This window comes from Amyelois transitella, chromosome 11 (assembly GCF_032362555.1).
Source record: "Amyelois transitella isolate CPQ chromosome 11, ilAmyTran1.1, whole genome shotgun sequence".
Classification (NCBI taxonomy): Eukaryota; Metazoa; Arthropoda; class Insecta; order Lepidoptera; family Pyralidae; genus Amyelois; species Amyelois transitella.
The window spans coordinates 8,278,891-8,291,281 of NC_083514.1; the positions used below are offsets into that span (position 1 = coordinate 8,278,891).

General features: G+C 34.0%; 2 protein-coding genes across 2 annotated transcripts in view; one reads left to right on the plus strand and one right to left on the minus strand.

Annotated features, from left to right (window-relative positions):
• The window catches only part of LOC106139216 (protein ELYS), a 26,134-nt gene extending 25,951 nt beyond the window's left edge, over window positions 1-183 (plus strand). The window contains exon 40 of the mRNA XM_060946411.1: window positions 40-183. Coding sequence (XP_060802394.1) covers window positions 40-91 — 52 coding nt within the window. The 3' untranslated portion in view covers window positions 92-183. The remainder of the gene's footprint in view (window positions 1-39) is intronic.
• LOC106132929 (putative sodium-coupled neutral amino acid transporter 10) lies at window positions 177-11,970 on the minus strand. Its single transcript, XM_060946410.1, has 10 exons — window positions 11,764-11,970; window positions 11,492-11,609; window positions 11,203-11,359; window positions 10,428-10,551; window positions 9,502-9,623; window positions 9,159-9,307; window positions 8,266-8,402; window positions 4,088-4,324; window positions 3,698-3,857; window positions 177-3,603 (listed from the first exon to the last, which is right to left on the minus strand). The coding sequence occupies exons 1-10, from the start codon at window positions 11,845-11,847 to the stop codon at window positions 1,523-1,525; spliced, it is 3,369 nt and encodes a 1,122-aa protein (XP_060802393.1). The 5' UTR covers window positions 11,848-11,970; the 3' UTR covers window positions 177-1,522.
• Between the last annotated feature and the right edge of the window lie 421 nt (window positions 11,971-12,391).

Sequence of the window (12,391 nt, forward strand, 5' to 3'; positions counted from 1 at the left end):
TTTGTATGGAAATTACAATTGGTTTCGTTTTAATTCCAGGTCACGGAAAACATCGACAGTAGATGAATCAAAGGATACCAAGAAGAAATAATATAGTTTAATTTATTTTTCCTTATTTTTAATGTAAAGGTTTTATACTCTAAGTTTTGTTCTGCATTTAACCAAGTAAAAATGTGATACATGTTTGCGTTTTTTTTTTGGGTAGGTAAACCCTTAACTCATTCATTCATTCATATAATCACGTCTGTATCCCTAACGGGGTAAACAGAGCCGGAGCCAGAGAGAGTCTTGAATGATTGAGAGATTGAAGGACACATTCAGCTGTAAGGATTAAGGAACTAGCATGTGTAATACGGACACACTAATTAGCACCTTTCATTTAGAAATTGGTTAAACATAAAATCTGAGTTTTTATTCAGTACTTAGTGAGAGATAAGAACTTAATAAAATATAAATTGGTTGGAATGACTAGCTGCTTCGTTTAAAACTTGATTGAATACTGGACGATAAAAGCTTCTTTCTAAGGTAAATCTTAAAAACATTTATCTCCAAATTATTTTTATGTAAAATGTTATAGGCTTGCGCTTCGCTTGGCTCGTCTTATCGGGGGCACTCCCATACCCACAGAAGTACTTAGTGGGTCGGTACTCAAAATCGCTTTGAAATTATTGAATAATACACAAAGTATTTTTATCAAACTTTTATTTTACAAGTATTAATACAAAAAAGAATAGGACCACTCCATCTCTTTCCCATGGATGTCGTAAAAGCCGACTAAGGGGTAGGCTTATAAACTTGGGATTCTTCTTTTAGGCGATGGGCTAGCAACCTGTCACTATTTGAATCTCAATTCTATCTTAAAGCCAAATAGCTGAACGTGGCCTATCAGTCTTTACAAGACTGTAGGCTCTGTCTACCCCGCAAGGGATATAGACGTGATTATATGTATGTATGTATGTATTAATTCGTTGGTTGCACTCAATTTAACAACACACCCGGGAACTATACACTTTAGTACTTATTACATTTATTGAACGATGTTCTCGTCAGAACCAGAAAATACAAAATCTTTTATTTCATCGTGTAGACTAAGAACCTTTATTACATATCATATAGCACGAGATGAAAACTTACATAAAAAACTATCCGAAAATTTATGTATTAAATAGCACTATGTTTAAATATTTTACGTATCTAATTGTGCGTGCAATGCTCATTATTAGGTAAATATTATACCAATAAAAAAGTTAAATATTAAAAATTTTCATTTTGAAATTAAAATGAAATAATTACTCATTTCGCAAGAATTTAAACAAATCTTAGATGTCATTAGGTGAATAATAAATATATTTTACAATTTACAACTTTTTACAAAATAATTTTACGTAATATTCTTAGAACATCAGGCCCCGCCTGATTTCTTTAAATTCATTCGTTATCTAGCCTCAAATAAATAACAATAAATAAATGCATAAATAATACACAGAACTTGGCTACATTAAACTAAAAATTCGAGTTTCAATTACCTATTTTCCTTGTCATCGTAACTTTTGAGAGACCTTCTGATGTGTATTAAATTTTCATATAGTGGTAAGTTTTTAGGTAAATTCATATCTACTTCGGGTAAATCTACATTGCCTATGTTATACTCAGGCATATTTACATGTTTACATATTTCTTTGTCCTCTGGCTTCAGAGCTGATTTATTTGTGCAATCAATTGCGTCTCTTTTCTTTCTATGAATTGGTTTTTCATCATTGTTTACTTGCCTTTCTATTTTTTCATTTGTTTGGAAGTTGTTCGCTATGGAATTACCGTTTTGATTGTTCTGTATGATGTTAGCATTAGCGCCATCTTGGTTCTGCGCATCTTCACCTTGCCGATACGATTTTGGTTCATCTTCCGTGTGATAATGCTTTTTCTGGTTGTTCTGGACATTTAGTGGTTGTACGTTTTCGTTTTGAACTGAAGCTTTAGGTAGATTGTTGGAAACAAATTGTGCAACGTTGGGCTGTTGAGCATTGGCGGGTATTGGAATGTTTTGTTGAGAGTTAGGAATTTGCTGAACATTTTGGGCTAGAATTTTTTCGTGATTAGCTGGCATCTGTACATTTTGATCTGATTGCAATGGTTGTTGACCATTTTGTGAGGGCTGCACATTCTGGATTGGTTGTTGCACGTTTTGGACTGGTTGGTTTTGATTATTTGGTACTGGCATGGGTGCGTTTTGCACTTTATTATTTTGGGCAGTCTGTGGTAAATTGTTAACAGGTGCGTTTTGAACAACTTGCGGTTCTGATTGATGAACTGATTGTTTTATATTTTCACCTGTCAGAGGTAATTTTTGTTGGGCAGACTGTTGCAAATTTTGATGTGATTGTACATTATTGGCGGGCTGTTGCGAGTGTTCGAGCGGAAGGAGTAAGTTTTGGGCCTGTTGCTGTTGAGCATTTGGGTGAACATCTTTGGTAGGTTGTTGAGCGTTAGAGGAAGGTTGAGGAATATTTTTTTGATCATTTGCTGGAACATTATCTTTCCAAGTTTGCTGTGCATTAGATTCGGGAGGTTGTGGTATTCCTTGTGCTTGTTGCTGAACTTTTTGTACGACCGGTTGAACGTTTTGGGCGGGCTGTTGTGCGTTTACAGAAGATTGAGGTACGTTTTCATTAGGAGGTATATTTTGGGCGGGTTGGTTTACACTTTGGACAGACTGTACAAATTCAGCTGGCTGCTGCATGTTTTGATTAGATTGCGAATTTTGTAAGACTTGTGGTGCATTGTTGATAGCTTGTGGAATATTCTGGATGGGTTGTAAATTATTTGGAATGGGTGGAGGTACATTCTTTGGGACATTTTGCGCAAGTTGTTGAACATTTTGTGAAGGTATTGGCATAATGTTTTGAATAGGGACCGCCTTTTCTTCAGCTTTAATTTCAGTCTTCTCATTTATTTCTTTGATAGCCTGAATCGTTTCTACCGCTTTTTTGGCAATTTCTTGAACGGCCTCGTCTGCGAACTTTCCGACATTATCTTTCTTATCTTCTGCTGGCTTTTCAGAAACTCCTGCTAATCTTTGTAAAGCCACGTCTGCAATCTTTTTAATACTTTCTACAGCAATTTTTTTAGCTTCAATATTTTTTTCTGCCTCATTTTTCAGTGCCATGTCTTTCTTTGCCTTCAAAATTTCATCCAATATCACTTTCTGTTCTTTGAGTAATTCTTTTTGTTCTTCGCCATGTTGCTTTATCGTCTCAATTAGTTTCTGTTGTTTCTTCTCAATTTCTTTTTTATCTTCATTTACTTGCTTCTCCTCCAAGGGTTTGATGACATCAATTTTATCACTTTCCCCATTAATCTTTATTTTATTACTGTCACCGTTCTTCAGATTGACATCGTTATTTTTCTTCAAATTTTTTGGATGCGTTTCTGAAACCTTGTCTTTTATGGGATCGTCAATCAACTTTTCACGTATAGATTCCTGAGATTTTGTTAGCTTTTCATTTGAATCCGGCGGAACAGGATTGGGAGGTAGAGCCATGGAATCTTTTATATCTTCATCCACTTTCACATCGTTTTTATCAATTGGCTTTACTAATATTCCATCTGTAATAAGAAAAAACAAATAATGGATAATTTGAATGATAATTGATTTTAAAACTAATCTTTAGCAGAAAGTTAACATCAATATATAACTTACCATCAGATTGGTCCATCTTTTCAAAGAACTCTTCCACAATTTTGTCGATCTTTTCCGGAGTGATGTACCTCTCGTCGTATTTGTCTATTTGAGTCTCCGCCGCTTGCAAGTTTGCGTAAGTGCCGAGCACCATTATTATAAGACCAAGTACAAGAATACCCTAAAACAAACAATTATAATAAATAAACTGCTTACATGCTGCGGTGTTTTTTTTTAACATATCTTTACCACTTTTCAAATAGTTACTCTAATCATTATTGTCAGCTACAAACCAAGACATAGGAATTTTACTCTACAAATTTGACTCGAAAATACTAATAAATTAAAAATTATGTTAAAAAATTTAATTCGCCTTTCATTTCTCAACAGCATTACAAGTAAAATACACACCTTAGCCAAGACTCTTTCATTAGTATTCTTGAAGGTTACGTTAATGAAACAGGCTGCTGGAAACACTATGCAGATCATGACTCCAATAGTAGAGCCAACCAAACCAAGTACCAACTCAATATTCGGTATCAGAAGGCTGATGAAAAGAGTCACAGCGATGATGGAAATTGTGATGATCCGGAATGAGCTCTCCGGGATCGAGTGATTGATTATATGGTCGTGGTGGGAGGAGTGCACCTGGTGAAGAAAAAAGTATATTAGTTTCTTCATGAGGTGGATTGGTGGATAAAATAATTAAGTCAATTTAAGACATTTTAGCATTTGCATACATAAAAGCACACTTTCAGTTTTTTCAAGACTGTTGGCTCTGTTTAGCTCGCAAGGGATATAGACGTGATTATATGTATTTATGAAGGTATAGGCTCCCCAGCTAGTGTTGCGGAGATAAGACCGGACTCATGGCCATAGACAATGGTGAGGGCGTAAACTTGTCAAACGCCATTAGCATGACGCCTAATGATGGCTTAGGCTGGGTGCGTATTGTTTGATATAGTAACAAATTATATATTTTCATTTCAATAAAGTTCAAAAGATATAATATTAACTTGACATAATCATTATTGATTATATTCTTAAAAGCTATAATATTCATAAAATTTTCAATTCAAAAAGCATAAATCAATTTTTTATAACGTTTATGAACAATAAATATCACCTGTTATACAACTTGTGCAGTATACATGCCAAAATGTATGCCATTCAAAAAGTATACTATTTAAAATAAATATCAATCAAAATCTATATCAATCAAAATGTATAGAAATCAAAATGTATAACTATTAAAAATACATAACTAATTCGAATTGGCGCAAGCTTATAAACTTTCAATTTCTTGTAAAAAATGCAGAGTAGCTAGGAAAAGGTGCATCATTCAAACAAAGATGTAGGTAATCGAGTTTTATTAGTAAAGAAAACGGAAAGTAAAACAAAAATTAATTAACCTCATAGGATTTTAAAAAACTACAACAAACAAAAGAACTTTGTATGTAAATATTAAGACAAAGTATGAAATAAATAAAAAAAATGTGACATACAAAATACGCGCGCATTTTGTATGTCTGCGCGCGTATTTTCGCGTATCACATTTTTTTATATTTAAATTATATTTTTTCAAAATATTTTTTACTTATGTACATTTATAAGTGAAAAGTTTTGAAAAAAAAATGTATGTAGGTATCACATTTTGTTTATTTATATACCTATTTTTAGGTATCCTGCCTTCTCGCCGAAAATTGTTTAGCGGATTATCACTTGCCAACCAACGGTTCGCCTGATTTTCACTTTGACAACTAACGATTGTCAAATTTTTGTATGATAACGTTTCATTTGGTAGAATTATTGTTAAGCTCATTATTATAATGACAGAACACGTTTCGGGCATTAATCATTTATCAAATCCTTCACTAGGCCAGACAACTTTTAGACGAATAACGTTTCGTCTGTATAACAGTACCCTTTTCGTACATTTATATTTGACGGCCTCTGTGGCGCAGCGGTAGTACGCTTGTCTGTGACACCGGGGGTGGAACGTAGTTGAGGTGAAATCGAAAGAAATCGGTTAGGTTAGGTTAGAACTGCGACCATCAACGCACGAGCCGAGCGAGCGAAGCGAGCGTGCCGCGGCAGCGGCCGGCGAAGTGCCAGAACCGAATCGCTTTTGTTTCACTACACAGGGCACTTGAATATTAGCTACAGTAGAAAAATAATTATATTATTTGTTTTTTCCTTATGTTATTTCCTTAATATATTATTTGGTAAACAATACATAAAATTAAATGAATATTACTCTAACTGAAACGTTCGCTACTTGAAAGTTGGCCTTGTGAAAAGTGTCATTATAAAAGCCAGACCAAACGTACAGTTGGCAATAGTTAAGTTGGGAAATGAAACAAAATTAAGTGATATAGTTGGCAAATGATTATTCCGCGAAATAAAATTCTGCGAAACGTTGATTGGCAAGTGATGATCTGCCAAACGATTTTCGCCGAAAAGGCAGAGAACCCTATTTTTACCTTATTTTGAAAAAAAACTTGTGATACATACAAAATGCGCGCGCATTTTGTATGTATCACAAGTTTTTTTTCAAAATATCTTTATCTTATTTTAATTTTTTTAAACTTATATTGGAGGCTATAGCTCGAAGAAATTCACACTCGGAATATTCCGATTTTCGTTTTAATATATTGTTTAGTCTTTCTTCTTGTTTTATTAATATTTTTTTTCGTTTATAAGGTGTCTCCCCATTTTTCAAGCACGCGATATCCGCACATATTTTGTTTGACTCGTGCAAAATTTCACTTGCCAAGTGATAAAATCCAGGTTTCACCTTATCAATGATCATATTGAAACGGTGATGCCATGACTCGGCACTATTTTGAGTACGAGGTAAATCATTTGCATGCAATTTTATAATGCTCCAAATGGATGGAGGAAATCTGGGCGGTTTGTTGTTTTGACCTAATACATAATCATCTCCAAAGCTCGTTATTATGCTGATGGCATCTGGTGAACTTTCTTCCTTCAATTTTTTATAATATTCTGGGATTTCTTCCGGAAGTAAGAATGCTAGAGCCAGAAGGCATTTCATTTCGGCATTGAAATTTATGTTGGTATTGTATAACACAGTAAGGCCAGCTTTTTGAATCCGTCTATAGATTATCTGTCCCAAGTGAAAGAAACAGCCGTTTATGGTAACATTTTCGAAATTCTGTCGTACACTTGAAATAGCCGCCATTTCAAAATCCATTATGACGTTTGTTACTTCTAAGTCAAAATCATATTTACGACTGTATTCAATAATAGCATCGAACATTTTATTATAAATAGACTTATCTTTATGACTGCATAGTGCAAAAACAAGAGGAAACGTCAGTCTATTATCCTCAAAGATGTTACCGTGAATAACATAAAGTTGCTGAAATATGCCAGCTACTGCAAATGTCCCATCCATAATCCACAATTTTGATCTTCCTAAATTTCGCATCAATTCACTGGAGGACATGATTATGAGACGTTTGTTGTCATTGAATAATTCGTCATAGATTACAAAATCATTGTTATTTATTTGTAAGTTTTCGTTATGAATAGTAAAATAAATGTCATTTGGTTCCGAATATTTTGGTTTTCCCTTCAATTTTTGCCTATAAGCGACTTGCCGTAGTGCCGACGTCGAAGGTAGCTGAGAAAGGGTCATTACATCGAAATTCCTTTTACTATTCTGCAAAATACGACAGGTTTTGCGATCATAATTTTCTAATGACTCTGTTTTGATATTTTGTATGATAGCCGCCGTATCCAATCTAGAAGGATCTGGATCATGATTATGGATTTCGTCGATTTTTGTAATATTGTGTAAATTTGTTTCACTATTTAATATAGTGATAGCTCGAGAACAGCAACTTTCACGCTTATTTAACTCACACAACCAGTAGAACTTATTATTATTTTGTCTATTTTTATTGTAAGAATAACCATTCACAAATAACTTAACACCTCCTTTTGCACTTGTATACGTTTCGCACTTATAAATGTTCATTTTTGATAATTTTCTTTTACTTTAAAAGTTATCATGAACTAAATTGTCTGTTTATGAATATACGTACGTGAAGAGTACAAAATTTGATTGATACACAATAATATATTTTCAACCTACCTACTACTTACATTATAACTACTTTAAGTAAAATAAGTATAATATTACTTTCGTCGGATTGCTATACATTTTTTGCTAGGCGTTCTTTAAAAAGAAATAAGATAATTTATTAGGTATGTATTGAGAATCTTCTACCAATTTAATCGTATAACCAATGATGATTATTCATAATAATATGTATATATAACGTTTATTATATATAAAAACTAATCGATTTGTTAAATTATATAATAATAAAACGGTATATTAAAGGTTTGATATGTTAAATAATTGTTCTAATAAAAGATTTTAGTTTTATTAAACTTATTTCTTTCGATTTTTATCTTATTTGATAATTATACTGACCGAAATTATATGTTTCGTTGATATTTATCTTAAAATATATTTTTTTTGTGTTTATATGTAATATTACTTACCCGCTTAGGCTAATTAGTAAGGCTTATAGAAATTTATAAAAAAAAATCACCTTTTTATAAAGCAGCGAGTATAAACTGGCGCGGCACGGGAATATGATGAGGGGGAAACTGAACGCGACCGACATCACGAACCCCAGCTTGATGACGTCACTGGCCATCGTCGGACTCAGACTCATTAGGATGTTGCCTGTAACCAAATTATACATTAAACTACGCCATTTTGGCAATTTATCCTACTACTATTATAAAGGCGAAAGTTTGTATGGATGTTTGTTACTCTTTCACGCAAAAACTACTGAACCGATTACCATGAAATTTGGTATGTAGGTAGCTGAAGACCCAGAATAACACATAGGCTACTTTTTATCCCAGAGTTCCCGCGGGATTGATAGGGTTTCCATGCGGACGAAGTCGCGGGCGGCCTCTAGTCTTCTATAAAAGGGACGCTAGCATCACGGGCGGTTAAGTGCTTAGGTAGTTTGTAGCTTTTTGTCAAATACAAATATATTAGACTAGAGCCCGCGACTTCGTCTTCGGGAACACCGGGATAAAAAGTAACTTATGTGTTAATCTGGGTGTTCAGTAAATTTCATCGTAATCGGTTCAGTAGTACTTGCGTAAAAGTGTAACAAACATCTTTACATACAAACTCACGAACTTTCGCAATTATTATATGTATTTTTATTATATTAATATATTGAATTGTAAAATGCCTGCGAAAGCCTTTTTTTAATCTGAATAAAATATTGATTTTAATTTTATCCTGAAAATCACGATTTTAAATTACTCAATTGTTATTTTAAAAATCGTGTAATAAAAAATTTGAAAATGTGGGTATTGGCAATTCGAAAATCGTCGTGTGGTTCCCAGCACTTTCGCACTCGATATCCATGGGAAGATATGGACCACTTCTATATATAATATAGTAGGTAGTTTGAATCACCTGAGATCTGCTGTGAACAAAACGCGATGTAGCCGAACACGCCGAGAGTGAAATACACGCCTGTGCAGATGTTAATGGCGTTCTTTGTTACTAAATTCATTTTTTCTAAAGAGAGAGTGGGAAGCGACTCGAAGATTTCAAACAGCTGTCTGCAACAAAATGATTTGTTATGATTCCTTCATGGGGCAAAAAAATATATATTTTCAGCATATCATTTTTACTAGAGTGCGCCTGTAGAAAGAAAATTCCGTTAATTTTTCCGCGGTAATCCACTGTTAGTTAGCACTCTGCGATGTTCACATAATAGACTCATTGAAATTAATTTAATCAAAGAATAACTCACGTTTGACAGAACAGAGCCATAGAGAATATGGGCACGCATTGCAGCACGCCCGATGGCTTCCACAGCTCCATGTGGACTTGCCATTCTCCGGACCACAACTGGGAGGCAGCCTCCGCTATCACCTGAAATATAAATTAGAGTATAACTATGGTTAATAGTTTAGGAAATCCTTTCTTAGTGCACCCTTAGATTATATATGAAATCTACAGAAAAAATTTCGAACCACTTAACCTAGCGGTTTGGGCTGTTCATTAGCTGGCAGTCAGTCTCTTGCACATAAAAACTTCTGAACATATTTTCATAACATACATACATACATACATATGGTCACGTCTATATCCCTTGCGGGGTAGACAGAGCCAACAGTCTGGAAAAAACTGAATGGCCACGTTCAGCTATTTGGCTTAATGATAGAATTGAGATTCGAATAGTGACAGGTTGCTAGCCTATCGCCTAAAAAAGAATCCCAAGTTTGTGAGCCTATCCCTTAGTGGCCTTTTACGACATCCATGGGAAAGAAATGGAGTGGTTCTATTCTTTTTTGTATTGGTGCCGGGAACCACACGGCAATTTTCATAACACTGAAGTAATTTACCTTAGATTATACTTTTAAAGAGCTTTTACAAGCAACAGCTAGTAAGTTTATGTATGACAATAATATTTATTAACAGGGAACAATGGAGTCTTGATATATACATACAATACATACATATAGTCATACTGTTGGCAATGACATAGCAGGTAGACAATGCCAACAGTCTTAAAAAGAATGAAAGGCCACATTCAGCTATATGGTTTAATGGTAGAATTGGGATTTAAATAGTGACAGGTTGCTAGCCCATCGCCTGATAACAAGAGGAATCCCAAGTTGATAAGCCTATCCCTTAGTCACGTAAAGAGCTTCTTCAGCTAAAATTAAAACATACCTTCATAACAAGACAAAAATAGAATCCAATTGTCGCCGCGCTGACATTGCTGAGACTGTCCACGTTCCGCAGGAGACCAAGGGGCAACACGCACAGCAATGATACTAGCACCATTATTGATGTCCTAAGAAGCAAATTTTATCAGCATTTTAACATAAAGCAACTGTTTAATGTAAGGAAATAGTTAAAACATTTTTCCCTATTTATAAACAATACGGGTATTAAACACTACCCACGGGTATTAAACACGCACATAACTATAAAGATGATCATTGTACAAAATTACACATTGACCGCATATACAGGTAATATAAGGTAATTAACCTGTATTATTTATAAATAGGGATAATTCAATGTAAAAGTTTAAAATCTGCCTTTTTCGCACCAAAAAATTACATATTATAGTATATAAATATTGAAAGGTCAACTCTTCTAATTGGATTTGCCGACACTCATCCCAAATTTTTAGGCAAAATTAAACTACATCCTAAAATATAAACATTACCTTAAATTATCTTCTCTTTATGTCTCTCTTTCTTAGGGACTTAACTTTGTTGAAACCGACAAGCTTTTTTGTTACCAAAATGTACATGTTATAAATCTGTGAAATGCAGTTGGACGGGCCTTTTGATGGTTAAAGTACTTTGTTCACCAGTTTTACGACCAGAAGACAAATTAAATTTTTTGGGGAATTTAAAAGATATTTTAAAGATTTCATATAAAATTATATGAAAACTTGAGTATAGAAGGTTATCTCATTTATTAAGTTTAGTACCTCAGAATATCACTTTGGTTGATGTTGAAGAGCTTAGCAATAATCTGTGGCCCGAGATCCCCGACCACCACAAAGTATGCTATACACGTGCCCATCAGGAATCCTATTATCCCAATCTCCACTGCCAATTTCCCAGCCGGTCCAAAAACATGAAATGCTGCAATAAAATAGCAATGAAATTTGTAAAAGAAATTGTTATTAAATTATTGGTAAATAGATGTTTTTTATTTTGCTTTAACATTGGATATTTTGTTTTAATAATAACAGTAAAGGCACACCCATATCTTACCCAAAAATTCAAAATTTCTTCTCCTAGCTAGTAGAGCTGATTTCAATAGGAAATAACAGCATAATCTTGAAACAAGCCCCATGAACAGAAGAATAAGAGTTGCCAACAAAACTCCACACTGTAAAAATATAATTCAATTGTTTACATACATAAAACCATGCCTCTTATTCATTCACATCTTTATAATAGTTTCTCAATTCATATTAGTTGCATAAAACTATCCAATAGTTTCAATACTAGTCAGAAAATAAATATAACCTTTATGTACTTACTTGCTGATAACAGAATGGCATGGCTAAAATGCCCACGCCAATAATACTATTGGCCAGTGTGATAGACTGGCCTGATGTCCCCATTGTAAAAAATAAGAATAAGTAATTTAAAGTATTGAAATAATTTTGCAAAGCTCAAAGAAAAACACATCACACATATTGTTTTGACATTTTATTTTTTCTTCTTTCCTATTGACTGACGTGTTTTGTTTGAATGACGTTGACGTTGCAATTGCAGTATTGCCATTACGTAACGAAAATATGATTTATGGCCCTCAGCGGGTAACATGCCAACCGAATGTTATGATCCAGTAAAATGTAAGGTTTAATTGGAAATTATGTTTATGTACCGTGTGTTTCCCAGAACAAACGGTATAGCAACCTGTTCCTATTTGAATCTCAATTCCATCATCATGCCATACAACTGAACATGGCCTTTCTGTCTTTTTAAGACTGTTGGCTCTATCTACCCTGCAAGGTATACATACGTGATAATATGTACGTAAATAGGAAGAAGAATATAATACGGGATAACAAATTAGATGCTAGTAAATTGCAGATTTTAGCTATGGGATACTAGCTCAATGAAGTTTTCTCCCTTGCGAAAAGTGGCTTTTCTCCAATAGAA